The sequence below is a fragment of the Antechinus flavipes genome, chromosome 6, assembly GCF_016432865.1.
Source record: "Antechinus flavipes isolate AdamAnt ecotype Samford, QLD, Australia chromosome 6, AdamAnt_v2, whole genome shotgun sequence".
In the NCBI taxonomy this organism is placed as follows: Eukaryota; Metazoa; Chordata; class Mammalia; order Dasyuromorphia; family Dasyuridae; genus Antechinus; species Antechinus flavipes.
Window position 1 is genome coordinate 51,997,909 of NC_067403.1, and position 17,070 is coordinate 52,014,978.

A 17,070-nucleotide genomic window follows, 5' to 3' on the forward strand; every position below is an offset into this window, starting at 1 on the left:
CATGCCTATATCTTGTAAATAAAAGCTATAAAAAAAAAAAAAAGATAGTGCTCCCCCCTCCCCCCCAAGTAAGCTCTTTGAGGATCAACTCTTCAAATTTTGTCTTTAATGTCCTAAGACCTGAAATATACTGGATAATTTCTAAATGCTCATGGATTTCTTATATCTGCACATCCGAATCCGAATGATACTGGACTATTAAATAAATTTAAAATGTTTACTTCTTGAGGTCAGGACCTGTTTTTACTTTTCTTTCCATTCCATTTCATTCCCAACGCTTTGCACAGTTGCATTTGATAAAAATCTGTTCACTGAATGACCAAGACCTTTTTCATATTTGGAATATACTTGTTAAATTCTATCTCATATAATCCTTGACTTTCTTTAGTGGTCAGCTCATTTTGTTGATGAAGCCTTCTCTAATCTTCTCCTTCCAATTATCACAATTCTCTTCTTTGTCATTTTTGTTATATATCTCTCCCAAGACAATCTAAGTTCCATCAAAAAAGGGGTTATTTTATCTTTATTTTTTAATCACCATTATCTAGCATAATGCTTTGCACATAACACCACTTAGTGTTTATTAAATTTAAATGGAATTGAATGGTATTAACAAATTCTGAAACAAAAAACCCCTACCATTTCAATCTTCATTAAAGAAAATAAATTTTACATTATCTACACTTGATTTAAAAAAAAAAATCTAAAAATCTTAGCTTTAGAACACTTTTCAGATTAAAAACATAGCTTACATTTTAATCACTGGCAAAAATATATCTTCTTAAAAATAATGTACACATGGACAGTTTGCAAGCATCATTTTAAAACCATATTCATTATGAATGATATAATAACACTCTAAACTAATGAGACACCATGATACCCAGCACAATCCTGTTAGGGGGTAAAATATATATTGAAACACAAACCAATGTGGCATATTTCCTAAACTACTATCTATGGAGAAGAAGATACAAAAATGAAGTTGTGAGCTGCTTTATTTCTCCCACTTTAAAAGAGTAGCTTTTTCCAAAATAATACTCATTTCAATTTTTTTGTTAGTTAATTTAACCTATAACAATTCAAAGAAAAGGAAAAAAAAATCCATGATTAACTAGTTAAACTATTTTTCTTTTGACAAAAACAAATGTCCTTCATTTTACTGATTAACAATTTTATTGTCCTATTCATGTTACTAAGACCTTGCCAGAAACATTTTTTACACCTGTGGGTCCCTTTCCCTCCTTTAAGGGGGGAAAAAAAACACCAAGACACATAAATGAAAGAAGTTTGAAAATATTTATATATTATGTACACAAAATAGAATGTTTATGATTCAAACACAGGCAAAAAGTCATTCCCAAGAAAAACGGTCCACCTATACAAGAATGCTATGCATACATATGTAGTTTATTTTTCTTTTTCTTTTTCTGGTCTTTCACTTTTTATCTGAGTGAAAAGAAGAATGCTTCTCTCATTCAGGAGATTTTTTATGTTGTAAAAATTACCTAGAAGCAAAATAAGGAAAAACATAGTAAAATTATGAAATTTTCTTCATAAATTTAACTCATTTCCTTTTGACCAACTTTTTGTACACTTAAGAATACATTTAGTATGCTTAATTCCAATAAACAGTACCTCAATTCCTATTTTTCAAAAAGCCTCTTATCTTTCAAGTAATGATACAGAAAGAAGTTAAGTAACTTGACCAAAGTCAAACAGCCAGTAAATTATCTGAAGCAAAATTTGAACCTAAATATTTCTCCAAGTTCAATGCCATATCTACTGAAGCATATTGCTTCTCAAAAGGAAAAAGTCATAGTATCCAATATTTCTTAAGAGTCTCCCACATAAGTAAGATCTGATGCTATTTAGTTTCTGAGATCAGCCAAAATGGAATGCACTCAGATTAGAAAAGGAAAAGTCTTTGAAGTTCAAAGACTTAACCAACAGTCCCTAGGAAAGCAAAGGTCACACTGAACTGACAAATTCTTTATGAATTGTTTATGCAAGAAGGTAATCCTAATTAGCTTGGATAATAGAAAACAATAGAAATCAGGTTCACACTGAGTGCATGTAATGCCAGAGCACTGTAGTACATACATAATGGAGTAATTTGTTAGGAAATAAAGTTATTTCTTTAATAGTATGTACACATATATTTACATGTATACATATAAGAAATTATATACACATATGAAAAGTATTTGAGGTAGAATAACAAAAGGATAATAAAAATGGAAGTATGTAAACCAAGTAAGCATGACCATATTAGTTCTTCGTAAATTACTAAGGAATATTATATCTTTCCTTCTATTTGAGGATTCCATATTTTAATTTTTTCTATGCTCAATGTTCATTAATAATCATTTTCTCTATGTATCTCAACATTCAGTTCCTATTTAATATGGCTTTTAATTCTACTGTGTTCTTATATAAAAATAATGATAAATGTTACAATTCCTTTGAAATTACTTTTCTTTCAATCTTACCTGAAGGAACATAGAAAATGTCCCCTGTAGTCAAGTTGTAAGATGTTTCATGTAAAGTACATATAAGATCACCACTGACAATAAAGAATACCTGCAAAATATAAAATCCCATCTCCATTTAATTAGAATTTTTAAAAACTCTACTCTTATAATACACATTTTTCTTTTTAAATTTGACCCTCTTAGTGATATGTTTCCTCAGTTTTTTTTTTTTTTTTTTCAGGATAGTAACTTTTACCATAAGGAAGTCCTGTTCAGTCACAATAAGAACACTAATAACACATAATTATTACATTTAAAATAATAAAGTGCTAAGACCCTGATAGAGTACCACCATCGAATGTATCGAAACTTATTTACAACACATTTATATAAATGCAGAGAGAACTCCACAAAAAACCTAGAAAATTTGATATTTGGATAGCATCCTGTTAATTTAAAAAATAGGCCCTCTCTTACCCAGGGAACAAAAAGCTCCATTTAAAAATATCAAAATAGATCTGTTAAAATTTTAAGCTAAAGGCACCATAAAAGCTTTTATATGCAAGAACAATTATATTCTGAATGATTCTGAAAGGACCAGAAAATCTAAAATTCAGAAAAATCTAAGAAATTTTTATTTTTGATATTGAATCTGAAAAGAAATTTGCCTCCATTATTATTACATGGAATTCATTTAAGCAAAAAGCATATGTTCATGTTCAAAAAATGAGAAATTAACACTTTATAATTCTTTGTAGTCATTATCATGGTAGATTCATGTAACTTTGAATGTCATTTTTGGTTAGCCTACATAATTATTACGCTGAAATGCCACTGAGTTTACAGAGAAAGTAGGATTATAATCAACACTCTTAAAACAATGTTTTTAAGTAATCTACATACAAACTACAAAATTCCTTTAATCACTATCTCAAAATTATAAAGAAACTCAAGAGACTACCCTTACTCCAAATTCAATCTCCTCTACAATTGATCATCGAAATTTATCAAAGGATTTCATCTACCTCCCAATGTACCCCATCACACCAAATCTCTCATGATTTGGAAGTCTTTTCTTAAATCAAGCTGAGATCTACAACTCTACGACTTCCATTCATCCATTATTCCTAATTGTACTTTTTGGGGCTACTTAGAAAAATCCTTCTTCCAAATAATACTCCATAAGCAAATATTTGAATACAATTGTAATTCTTACTGAATCTTCTTTTCTCCAAATTAAACATCATCTAATTCTTTCAATTGATCTTCCAATGAATGATTATGATCCCTGAGCCTTTTATCATTTTATTTACCCTCTGTCGCTTGATACACTGCAGTGGATCAATGACTCTTCCAAAATAAGACTCTCAGAACTGAATACATGTGGCTCTAATGGTACAAGAGGACTATCACTTGCTTACTTTCCAGCCTCCCTTAAAAAGTAGTTTTTTTGACTGCTATACAATATTGGATCTGCAGTGTACCAATAATGTCCTTCAAACCTTTTTCATGCAAGTTGATCTGTAGCCACAAATTCTACACCCTCTATTTGTGAAGTTAATCCTTTAAGTTTTTTTTAAAACAGCCCAAAACAACAATCTTTTTGGATCCCCATTATCATAGCTGCTTGTTTTCCCTCCAATTTTGTGTTGTCTACAAATTTTATGAGGGTATCACCTTTAGCCAGAGCCAAGTAACTAATAAATTAAATATGTTTAAGCCTAGGCCTCCACTAAGGACCTCATTGCAAAGTGATACTGAATGATTAACGATTACTCTCTGGGTCACCAATTCTAAATTCACTAAATTCTACTAGCCCAAGGCCACGAAGAACTTTTAAAATGTTTTATTAACATCTAGATAAGCCATGTCTTACAAAAGTCCATTGGTCTAACAATCTTATACTAATCCTTTCAAAAAAAAAGAAAGAAAGAAATGGCTTTGACATAATCTATCTTTTGAAAAGAAATTTTTACTTTACCTTCATTTATAAATATGTACTATTTGCACCACATACTTTCTTCCCTAAAGAGCCATTTCCTTTTTCAAAGAAAAAAAAGCAACAATGCTAACTAGCCAAATCTAACCAGATCTACCATATTTATGATGATTATAATGTGCCACATCCAAATTTCTCAAGTTTTGCAAAGGAAGAAGGAAAAAGAGTTTTCTCACCTATCCGTTGGGTCAAGTTGGTAACTATAACTAGTTAGCATCACATTTCACTTTGGGAGGATGTGATGGGGGGGGGGGGTCCAAAAAAATTGTTTTGGACTATTGGACTATTTTAAAGATTAACTAGGGATTAATTAACCTTAAATAGGGATTATACTAGCCTTAAATAAGTGAGTTTCACAAATAGGAGATGTAGAACTTATGGCTACAGATTAACTTGTAGAAAAAGATTTGAAGGGCATTAGTACATTGCAGGCCCAATATTACATAGCAGTCAACATGCTTATTATTTTCCTACTTCTAATCACTTCACTTTGTACCAGTTCACTGTCTTCTAATACTTCTTAGTATTTTATTTTAGTTTTTTGTTTTGTTTTTTCATCTCTGACTTCTTCAGGATAAATACCTAGCAATGGGGAATGCTGGGTTGTAGGCCAAGACCTATTCATGATAAAGTCATAAAAGCTCAATAATACATTTTAGTAATTTGTCCGAACTGAAAGTAACCTCACTGATTCACTGATTTGTGGCTTACAAATTCTATTCTCTTTTCTTTTTGAAATACTGAATATTTTACATATATGTGTGTGTGTGTGTGTATATGTGTGTGTGTGTGTATATATGTATGTATGTTAAGTGGATATGTGTAAATCATACACATATATTCCCATCAAACTCCCAGACTTCCTTATCTTCTTCCTTATTATCCCTAGCAAATCCGTACACCCCAGGTTAAAAATTCCTGCTCTTGAGGAATTTGGGAAAGAATTATACAAGAATTCCATAGAATTAGAAACCACTAATGGACTATGATTTACAATGATAGATTTACATATTTATTATCAAATACATTTGAAAAATCAGGAGCGAAACACCAAAGATATCGAAGACAAATTTGGAGAATTAATAGAGGAAAAGTACAAAATGGAAGCTTGAACAGATTATTATGTTAGCAAAAGATAAGAAGAATCATATCATGTCATTTGGAAGAGGTGGGGAAGTCAGCCAGCATACTAATAAGGTAAATTAGTCTGCCTAAATCAATTTATTAAATTAAAGAAATATTATAGCATTTTCATGGATTGGTCAAGAGCATAGAGTTGAATTATTGAATTTAGGATTATTCAAATGTCATAGACTTCTTCCTCTGCCTGGGTCCTTTATCTCATTTTTTCCCCTACTGATTCTTAAATTCCCCAAAATTTTCAGAGTATAATAGAACATTCCCTTGTTTACTGAAAGAAATCTAAAGTCCCAATAGTAGCTCACTTTGTTACTAATTTATTTAACTGTCCATTGGAATCAGATCAGTTATATTTATTGTCCTTCCAGTTTCATGCCTAAGAATTTCTAAAATGCTATGGTTTATGTAGACATCACATTTCTATAATTTTTACTCTCCCTCCCAGCGTTTCATAAGGCAACACTGCTCAAGTCTTTCCCTATCCTCCCTTTGAAAACCTAGATTATATTCTAAATTGATGTTGGCATGCTGTTCCACTTAGATATCAAGTATTTTCTGATAAATACAGTCTCTGGGCTCCTTAGGTCTCCTCACTGTTGGAACTGCTATTTAACTTTTTAATTTTTGTTAAAAAATGATGGTACTCTGTATTGATTCTTTTTCTTTACCTTCTGTTTTTAGAATCAATAACTTATTTTGTATATCAGGTTACAAACTTTTGTAATAGGATGCTATAGCTTTACTTCTTTATACTTTCTTCTAAATTAGTGATAATTTTCACCCTTGTTCCAACAATTCAATGATAAAATTGTCATTGGTTGCTAAGAAACTTGAGTTACTACTCAAGTGATTTCCTCTCTTTTAAGATATAATCATTTCCATTTTTTATGATTCTGTTTAATTTCTTATGGATGAAACTCAGTTATTTTCGATCTGTTAGCATAGCACAAAGCATGTTAAAAATATTTGTTGCTAAGATGGATGGACTGTAAACAAAAAACCTCAATACATTATAGTTACTCTTCCATTTTATTAAGGTTTATAAATAGCTATTTTGGTGTTTTCTCAAGGCCATTAAAATTGGATACAACCTATAATACGAAAAAATGGATACTCACCACTGTATCTGAACAGACGTACTGTTTTCCCTTTTCTTTAAAGGGCTCCAAAATCAATGTGCCAGTGGCAAATAATGAAGTATTCAAAATTTTAAACATTTTCAGCGTGTCATCCTGAACACAAAATTCATGTGTACCTTTGAGCTTCACTAGGTCTAAGGGTTTAAAAGAAAGATATAGCATGAGTTACATAATGTATATTAGAAAAGTAGGATGGTCTATATTAAGAACATCTAAGTTCCAATCTCAGTTCTGCTAATAACTTCTTGTGCTACTTCACTTCCACTATGAAGTTGTTTCTTCTATAAAATGAGGAGGATGACTAAATTAACTTTGAAGTCCCTTCTAGATTTAAATCCTATGATCCACTTACATGTGACCTTGTGGAAATCAGCTCAATTAAATGCTTGCTTGCATTAACTATCATGTATGTACTTCTACTTTTTCCCTTGACTAGTCACTCCGAATGCTGAAATATTTTTGAGGCTCAAAATATTGATCAGAAAATGTTGAAATAGGTATAGAGTTAATTATATGTCTTGATTTCATCTAAAGTTCCCAGGATTCAATGTTTTCTTTTATCCATGTATATTTCTAGATACATAACTTGATCAAGATAAATAAAACCGGAGGCACAGTGGTTAGAATACCAACCCTGAAGTCAGGAGGTTCTGAGTTCAAATCTGATCTCAGACACTTAACACTTCCTAGCTGTATGACCCTGGGCAAGTCACTTAACCCCAATGGCTCAGGGGGCAGGGGAATATAAATAAAACCATGGAGTAAAAGTTAGTAAAGTCAGACATTGATAGCTAATGGTTTCACAAATATGTAGATTATTTTCAGTAGGACAGATCAAAACACACCTATGCCTTCTTAATTCTCAATCCAATTTTCCCTTAAGTCTTCCACAGCAGATTTATTCTATATAAAGAGTCTTTGCTCTAAAGATAGATATCTGTGAATACAAGCAAAACATTTATGTTGTCTATCTTTCATTTATTCTAAGTGATACCTTCACCCCTTTTCCAATCGTATGTGTCACTTTTTTCATGATCATTGTTATTATAACACATTCCAATTTTACCCATCTATTGCCTTTTGGGTAATCCATAATTTTTATTTTGTAGAGGTTGAGCAATTACATTGGAAAGATAAGATCTTATTCAAGTGGGACACTATTAGAGGAGAGCCATAATGCTTTTTCATAAATTGCTGATTAAAAGAATGAAAATTTGTATTGTGTATCTTTCATTCAATTTGACTGAGAAAATGGTCTGCTGTGAAGAAATGTCTAAAAAAGTCTGTCTGTTCCCTTTTCATTCTTTCAGTCTCTTCAAGCTTTGCTTGATCTCTTTTAAGTGGTTATAACCCATGATACTATTCTGGAGCTTCTCTTCCCTCTCACTCTGAATGAGCTCATGTCATAGTAAAATATCACAGATTTAGATATGATTATAGATCTGGAGCTGAAAGGAACTTTCTAAATAGCTCCCTAATCCCAAATCCTATGACGTTATTTGAATTTCAAGTATCTCATTTATAAAATAAAATTGATGGACTAGAAGACTTCCAGGGTTCTTTCAAGGTCTTTAATCCATGATCCTCTACTATTACTAAGGCATCTTTTAATTAAAGCATCTATGTCTAAAACCACTCATGATCTTTCCCTTCAAATATAACTCTATTCCAATACTTTTCTCATTTTTATCAAGGGCACCATCCTTCTACTCATGCAAGTTCACAACTAAGGGATCATCTTCAACTTTTCAATCCCTTTCCCTTCTCATATCTAATTAGATATCAAATTCTGCTGATTCAATTTTTTTATAACATCTCCCTATCTAGCATCTTTTTTCCCACTCACAGCTTTTTAAAGGCCCTTATGACCTTTCACATGGATTAATGCAATAGCTTCCTCACTTGGTCTCCTTGTCTCAAATTTTTCTGCTCCTCAATTCATTCCCCAGTTTCCAAAGTGATACAGCTAAAAAGTGCAGGTCTGCCTATGTCACTCATTTGTTCAGAAATCTCCAGCAGCAAATACAAAGTCCTCTGTTAAAGTCCTTCATAATTTGAAACTAGTCAATTTGCTACTTATTATTTGCCTTCATGTACACTCTGTTCCAGCCAAACGGGTCTACTTAACTATTCTTCATACACAACATTCTATTTTCCATTTCATTTCTGAAATGTCCCCTGCTCACCTCTGCTACCCAAAATCTCTACCTTCCTTCTAAGCTCATCTGTACCACGTGCCTAGAATGTTCTTTCTCTTCACCTCTACTTTTTAGCTTACCTTTGACTTCCTTCAAAAGTAAGCTCAAGTCCTTCCTTCTATAAGAGATTTTTTGTAGTTACTTCTACTGCTAATGCCTTACTTCTAAGATTACCTTCAAGTTAGATTGCATATATGTATACACACACATATATATTTATATGTAAATAGTTATTACATATTATCTCATTAGAAAATCAACTACTTGAGAACAGGAATAGCATTTTTGTTTAAGTATTCCCCAGGAAATAGTGTCCGGCATAGATAATTCCCTTAATAAATTTTTGTTGGATGACTGATGAATGACTGAGCAATGAAAAATGTCATACCAGCAAAATAAATCAGAAGTTAGTCTTGATGTCTATTCAACATCTTACCCCTGAAAATCATTTGTTCTCTTCCTGGATCAAATACACAAGTTGGTTTAAAAGGATCTCCAAGAGATACATTCAGGGCAGCAATAGCTTTCTTTTCTGAAAAACATCACAAAAATACACAGCAAATACTTAAAACTGGTAAGCTAATGATGCATACATATATAATTAATTTTAAATTGTAAAGAATCTTATTATAGAAGACTATAATAACTATAAGAGCTCAAAAGAAAATTAACATTTTCAAATTCCAAGTGCTTAGTCTGAAGAAAAACTGTTTAAATTCTATTCTCTAGTACAGTACATTAGAAAGGTTACTGAAGTGGAAACAGGAAATTTATATTTTAGTCTTGATTTTAGCTAACTAAATGACCTTGCTAAGTAATTCACTTAACTTCTCTAGGCCTTAACTTATTTAGCTATATAAGAAGATTTGATATGATGAGCACTAAAATTACTTTCAATTCTAAAATTCCATTTTTAAAATAACACCAAAAATGAAATTATTTTTGCTAAGAATCAGACAAAAAAAGCAGACTGAAATGAAAAGGTTAACATTACTTGAACTTTTCAAACTATTTTTAAAGATTTTTTTAATATTACAAATAATTATTTTAAATGTTTATATATGAGATAAAATCCACAAATGTAAGTTAAACATAACATAACTCTGACAACTTCAACTATTAGAAGAAAGTTTATAAAGACTGGAGGATAAGAAAAATAGTGTCAAAATACATGTCACAGGGCAGTTTGTTGGTATAGTGGATAGAACACCAGCCCTGCAATCAGGAGGAACTGAGTTCAAATCTGGCCTCAGACACTTAATACTTCTTGGCAATGTGATCCTGGGCAAGTCACTTAACCCCAATTACCTCAGAGGGGAAGGAAAAAAAAATCATGTCACAAAGATCCTGCACTAAAGCTCTAATTCATCCATTAAGCCAATTTATATTTATTTCAGATACCATTCTAATAAGATTATTTATCTGATTTCTCAGGTCATAGAAGATTAGATGCTATAGATTAAAGGGAAGAAGGGAAAATAAGTTCTAGAAGCAGGAATATTGGTGGGTATAAGAAGTGTAATCTTACAAAATGATAATAAGGGAGAAAATAGGAAAAATTCCAATTTAGAGCCATTTGATGATTTAATAGTTCCAACTTTTAAACACAGTATAAGGATTGAAATCTATAGTTATGAACCTATGGTATCAAAAACCATTTAAATATGTTTAATATGCCTCAAGGGAAGGACATGCATAAAATTTTGGAAGTTGCCAAAATAAAAGGTTTTATACTTACAGAGATTAAATTATGTAGAAATTAGTCTACACAGAATAATTAATTCCTTGGCAACACGTGACATTATAGGATCAGCGATGGAAGGGATCTTCAAAGTCATCTAACATAATCCCTTCATTATAGAAGCAGCAATTGAGGCTCAAAGAAGATTTTAGATTTATGAAATTCTAAGATTCATAAGAGTTGAAAGTAATCTTAGAGACCATCTAGTCCTCACAGCTTCTTCTGACTTTTGAGGTTTTTGTTTTATTTAGCCAGGAACTGGGCCACCATAACACTTTCTGCAATCTCCACTTCATGTCTCTTCATAATTGCCTGCCTTTATCATCCACAGGTCTTTTTATAGATACACTCTCTTTCCCCATTATAATGGTAGCTAGAAGTATTTCCAGCACTTAGCATAATTCCAGGCACACGGTAAGCATTAATAAATGCTTTGTCTATCTACTTACTTATCTAATTATTAGTCCAGGTGTTCTCAAATTTTGTATGAATCTCTTTTGACATTATCATGAAGCCTATTGTACCCACTTCTCAGAATGTTTTTATGTATTTAAAACAGAGAGTTCCAAAGAAAAACGATGATAAAATCTATCTATCAAATAGTTTGAAAAACAAGTTCATGGACTCTAGGTTACAAACTCCTGAGCTCAATCAATTTAAGAATAAAGAACCCCTTTAAAGGGGTGGTCAAGTGACTTGGCCAAAGTCCAGATCTTAAATGACAAATCCATCTCTCTCCAAGTTCTTCACATTTTATGAGGCTGTCTCCTCCACAATTCCCATCTTCTCTTTTCAAAGATGGGGAAAATCAAAAAAAGAGGCAGACCTGAGATTCAAACCCAAATATTCTGACTTTAAATCCAGCAATCTTCCTATTATACAATTATTTAAAGAAGGTGAAGAAGAGAGAAGAGGAAAGGGAATAAACATTGTTATTGTGTCTAATAGATGCCAGGCACTCTGCTAAAAGTTTCAAGTACTATGCTAATTAGTCCTTAAAGGTTAAAGGAAACATTTCAAAATATTCAAAAAGAATTTTTTAAAACTCTAAAATTAAATAGCAAAATAAAACAAAAGAGATATAAAAAATTTAAGCCAATTAAGATCATACTTTGTTCATCTTCACAAGAATCTGTATGAGCTTTTTCCCTTTTTCTGTTAGACTTCTCTCTGGGTGAAACTCTGTCATCAGATATTGTCCCACTGGCCGCAAATCCATCTAAAACAAACGAGGAAGTTTTGTCATTAATTTCAACTTCAGCTCTTACTATATAATTTTTATACTTAGTCTAAAGTAACCAAAATTTTATAGAAGGAAAGAAGAAAAGGTGACAGTGTTTTGATAACTTATTCCTTGATTATTAAAATTTTCTCATGCCTCTTCTGAGGTTCAATACAATATATAGAAATAAAAAAACACAAAAAATCATAGTTTCTCTCAAAATGAAATAAAACGCATTCCAATCAAAGTTAAGCATTACCTAATAATGTGCCTTCATAGTCTACTCGCTCTCCTCTCCAGTATTCCAAAGGTTTCATTTTAATTCTTGTGGTACGACGAACATGTGGCGTTTTGTCAGGAAGGTCTACTTAGAGATGTTAAACAAAAACAGAAAGAAGTTACATATCTTCATAGGTCTTCAAAAATCTTCTTGAAAATTAATTTTTGGGGACAGAGTTAAGATGGGAGAGAGAAGACAGGACATTGCCTGAGCTCTCCTCAGCATCCCTCAAAATCAACACTAGATCAAGCCTCTGAATGGATTTTGGAATGACAATCCACAAACAAATTATATAATAATTTTCCAGTTTAAAATATTTGGAAGGACTTCAGGAAAGGTCTTTCTCAATTGGGCATGGGGGAATGTAGCCCAGTACAGGCAAAACATGATCCCAATCTAGTGAGAAACTTTTAGCCAAAATACAGCAGTGTTGTCAACTTTGTCCTGGTTCAGAAAGCCAGTAGAAAAACAGGCCAGCTGTGAGCTCTCCAATACAACTACAGATAACAGGCAGGACTTGGTCGGGCCCACCTAGCAAAGTAGGAAAGCCTGCAGCACCACTGGCCCCACTTTCAGTGAGAAACCCACGTTCATTTACAGTGGAAACTTGGGAAAATCTCCCCTGTATCCTAGGGGCAGACCTCAACTTTTAAAAATGAGGAAAAAAAGCAAAAAGAGCTCTGACCATATAAAGTTCTGTGGAGACAGGGAAGATCAGAACATAAACCCAGAAGAGGACAGCAAAGGCAAAATGCCTTCAGATAAAGCCTCAAAGGGAGACAAAAAGATCTCCAGCTCAAAAGGTTCTCTTAGAAAGAGTTCAAAAAGGATCTTAAAAGAGAGATAAAAGACAAATGGAAGAAAGAAATGAGAACTTTGCAAGTTTGGGAGGAAAAAAACTAACAACTTAGAAATGAAAGCACAGAAATTGGCTGAAGAAAACAACTCCAAATAAATTTGGCAAAATGGAAAAAAAAAGTATAGTGAAAAAAACATCTTTTTAAAAAAATAAATTTGGTGACTTAATCCTTTCCAGGATTAAATGTTTATGAGGTTCTTTCTCTTTCTCCCTCATAATGTCTTCCTTTAATGGTGTCTTTCTCTCCTCACTATATAGCTAATTCTAGTTAGTGTGCTAAACTCTTTTATGGATTTAGGGTGCCAGATAATGGCATATTCCTTCAATGGATTCTTCCAATTTTCCTTGATAACCCTATTAGTCTCATAAATCTATTTCATATTTACTCACTCCCTGGTACATATTTTACCTCTTCAGTTTGTGTATAACCTCTTCTGAATAAACCTACCTTTTGTCAAAGAAAATGGCCATTGTGAATTTGTTAATTTCGAACTAGGAACTGCTATCCTGACCTCATCATTTGGTGCTTTAAACCCTCTGGCCTTCTCCAGAACAAAAGGTAAGAAATGTGCACCCAAGTATTTTTTCCTACTCTTCAACTAAGGCAGGATACAACTGAGAGTCCAGACATCTCAGGGAATACTAGTGACCAAAAAGTCTACTGGGCAATTTTGGGGTAGGGGAGACCTAAAGTTGGAGAACTCTTCACAAATACATCAAGTCCTTTTTTGAAGATGATCGCACATCCCCACTTTGCTCCCAGATGCTTGAGTGTAGGACAGATTTGAGTGTAGGATAAATACTGTAGCATAGTATTTGTGCTCCCCACTTTACAAAAGGAGGACTACTGTGATATGTGACCATATAAGATGTAAAAAATGCATTTCTTTCCTTCTCTCAGTTTCTCTGTTTTATTTTGGTTTTTGTCTTATTTTCATCTCCATCAATTAATTTGATTTGGCCTATTGTGTCTTTTAAGATAGGTTCATCAATATAACTAAAAGAGGACTGATGTCAAACCTGAGCCTGCAGAAAAGCTGCAAACAAACTTAGCAGAACAAAATCTTAGCAAATTTTGAGACACTCTTAGCAAAAATATCTAGGTTATATTTTGGGATGTTGTCCCTCTCTGTGTGTGGAATGTTCCACACACTTCTTTCCCTTAAAGAGAGACTTAAAAGATAGGACATGGCCAAGTCAACATCTCTGGCTTGATACTTTCAAGCCTGGATTCTTCTAGAATTTATGCTGGTACCCCAAGATCTTCAACATAATCCCTCACATTTCTGGCATTAAAGGTAGGCTAGTCCTTACTGAGAGGCTCCCTCAACCCACAAATCCCTATTCTTGACACCCCCAGGATCCTAAAGCTCCTCGTCAGCCCCGTCATCTTGCACTCATGCCATGGGAAATCTGTTCTTTTCATCCCTAAATATAGCACGGTTAAATGGATGGATAAAATATAGAAAAACTAGTGTAATCTGAAGAGGAAGTTTTTTTGCCACCTTAAAATTTGGGGCATCTCCAAGAAAATTAATTTAAATGTTGGTTAAAAACTGGCATTCAAAAAGTTTTTCTCAAAAATGAAGCTTTAAATTTATTTGTGTTTAAACTGAAAATCTGATTCTAAAATTTCTTAAGAGAATTGTTTGGGGAAATCACAATTAACTGGCATATGCTAAAATTGTGAACTTGTTTATTCTGAATCCAAGATTTAGAAATATGGGAATATTAATCTGTAACATGGGAATATTATTGCCAGAAATTAAATTTATATTTAAGCAAAGTTCTCTCTGGTAAACTTAATCTAACACATATTTGTATAAGATGCTATGCTGCTCTCTGAATTATATGCTTTGCAAATTTGTAAAATTTCTATCAATTATGTTTTAATTTCTATCAGACCTGTTATAAGTTTTGTTTTGTGAAGTTTCACCCCAAATTATTTAGCTATCACCTATGTTATAAATTTTAGAATCATCTTGTTTTTCCCTTTAATAAAAACAATAATAATAAAATAAAACTAAGCTCTCCTGAGAGCTGTCAACTGAATATTCTCAGTAACTACTAAAGAGTTAATAATGGGTTCTGAGATTACAATACTAGGATATATATTATTTTATTGTATTATCGAAATTGATGATTTTAAAACCTAAAACTGGTGTAACTATAGTAGTACAGTAAATGAGCTTGGTATGGAATATGAAATTCTCATACAACAAAGAAAATACAGGTGACAATTTGGCTGTCATTTCTAAAAATTCTTCATAGAGTGAGGGAGGCATTAAAAAACACAGCCCACAAAAATGCTAAGGATAGTTGAAGTGAGAGATAGGTAGGAATAACAAAAACTCAGTCCTCCTTCTTTGGGGTTTCTTGTCAATTCCCCTTGTAAGTTTTCTTGAATCCATCAGTGTAGGCAAGGTCATAAGCCCTGAGAAATTTAAGTTACATAGTTCCCATATGGGGAATATGTTTACTGAGAATCTATAAACTAATTATATAGAAGTGACTTCTAATGATTCTTCTTTGCACCAGGTTGAATTTAAATTTAAGAAAAAGAAAAGAGAAACACATGAAAGATATTAAATTTCTCATATGTCTAAATCCTGGTAAACTTTTATTAGCAGTAAACTGCTATTCAAAACTTCATGAGAGTAGAAATAATATATCTAGCTCTAAGCTGTGATTAGTACAATTTGCTAGTTGTGAAAAAATCTCTTGGGACTTTATTTGATATTCTTTTTGAGTTTTGAATTTGGATAAGATTTTTTTGATGGATCATCAAGTCAGTAATCCACCATTCAAGAGAAATTCCCTAAATTACTCAGAGGAATGATTTCCTGTAATAGTCCAGGATTCTTTTGATTCAAGTTTCTTAGTTATGTTCCTTTCAATAGGAACGTTTCCCACCTCATTATTCTTGAGTCTGGCAAAGAGATGAAATCGTTACTGCATGATTACTTGTCAACTGTGACTATTACCTAAAGTTAAAATCAAACAGAGTTAAGGATGCTTTGTCCTGCTAAAATCATATGCCTGCTTTTTTCTCTTACAACAAATTTCTAACAAAAGAAATAATAAATCTGGTGAAATGGAAAAAAAGAAAATTCCAAAAATGTTTGTAGCAATCATTTTTACCAGTAACAAAGAATTGGAAAATGAGTAGATGGCCATCAATTGGGGAATGACTGAATAGCTGTGGTGTGTAATGGTAATGGGATATTGTTCTATAAATAATGAACAAGCTGATTTTAGAAAGGCCTGGAAAGATTTACATAAATCCACTGTACACAATAACACAATAACACAAGAAAGTGCAATGATCAATTCTGAAAGACTTGGTTCTTCTCAGTAGTTTAGTGATCCAAAGTAATCCCAATAGATTTTGAATAGAAAATGCCATCTGCATCCAGAAAAAGAACTTTAAGAGATTTAATGTAAATCAACACATGCTATTATGTTCACTTCTTTTTTCTGTTTTTTTTCTTTCCCATGGTTTTTTCCCTTTGTTCTGATTTTTCCCTTTCAACATGATTCATAAAGCAATGTGTATTTAAAAATAAATAAATTTTTTTAAAAAATAGAATTGGCAAAATGGAAAAAAATCCATTAAACAAAGCAATTTCTTTGAAAGTACAAATGGCCAAAGGCAAAAGGAGATTTTAAAAAGCTAACTGAAGAAAATAATTCACTAAAAATCAGAACTGAACAAATGAAAGCAAATGACTCAATGAGACATCAAGAATCAGTCAAACAAAATTTAAAAAATGAAAAAAAGAAAAAATAGAAAATACCTTACTGGAAAAAAGATTGACCTGGAAAATAAATTCAGGAGAGAACATCTAAGAATTTTTGGTCTGAGAGCCACGATCAACAAAAGAATCTGGACAATATCGTTCAAGAAATCATCAAGGAAAACTGACCAGATATTCTAGAATCAGAAGGTAAAAAGTCATCGAAAAGAATGCACTAATCACCTGAAAGAGACCCCCAAATGAAAACTCCAAGGAATATA

At 32.3% G+C, this 17,070-nt stretch overlaps 1 protein-coding gene across 4 annotated transcripts in view; it reads right to left on the reverse strand.

Moving 5' to 3' along the window:
• Window positions 1–1,280: 1,280 nt before the first annotated feature.
• CENPC (centromere protein C) overlaps window positions 1,281–17,070 on the reverse strand; it is a 53,529-nt gene continuing 37,739 nt past the window's right edge. For 2 of the 4 annotated variants that reach the window (XM_051964110.1, XM_051964108.1), the window contains exons 13-18: window positions 12,173–12,280; window positions 11,803–11,910; window positions 9,387–9,482; window positions 6,732–6,886; window positions 2,493–2,583; window positions 1,281–1,508 (exon numbers count right to left, since the gene is read on the reverse strand). In XM_051964110.1, coding sequence (XP_051820070.1) covers window positions 1,411–1,508; window positions 2,493–2,583; window positions 6,732–6,886; window positions 9,387–9,482; window positions 11,803–11,910; window positions 12,173–12,280 — 656 coding nt within the window. In that variant the 3' untranslated portion in view covers window positions 1,281–1,410. Of the gene's footprint in view, window positions 1,509–2,492; window positions 2,584–6,731; window positions 6,887–9,338; window positions 9,483–11,802; window positions 11,911–12,172; window positions 12,281–17,070 lie in introns of those variants that run through there. The other 2 variants (XM_051964109.1, XM_051964111.1) reach the window with 2 other exon arrangements.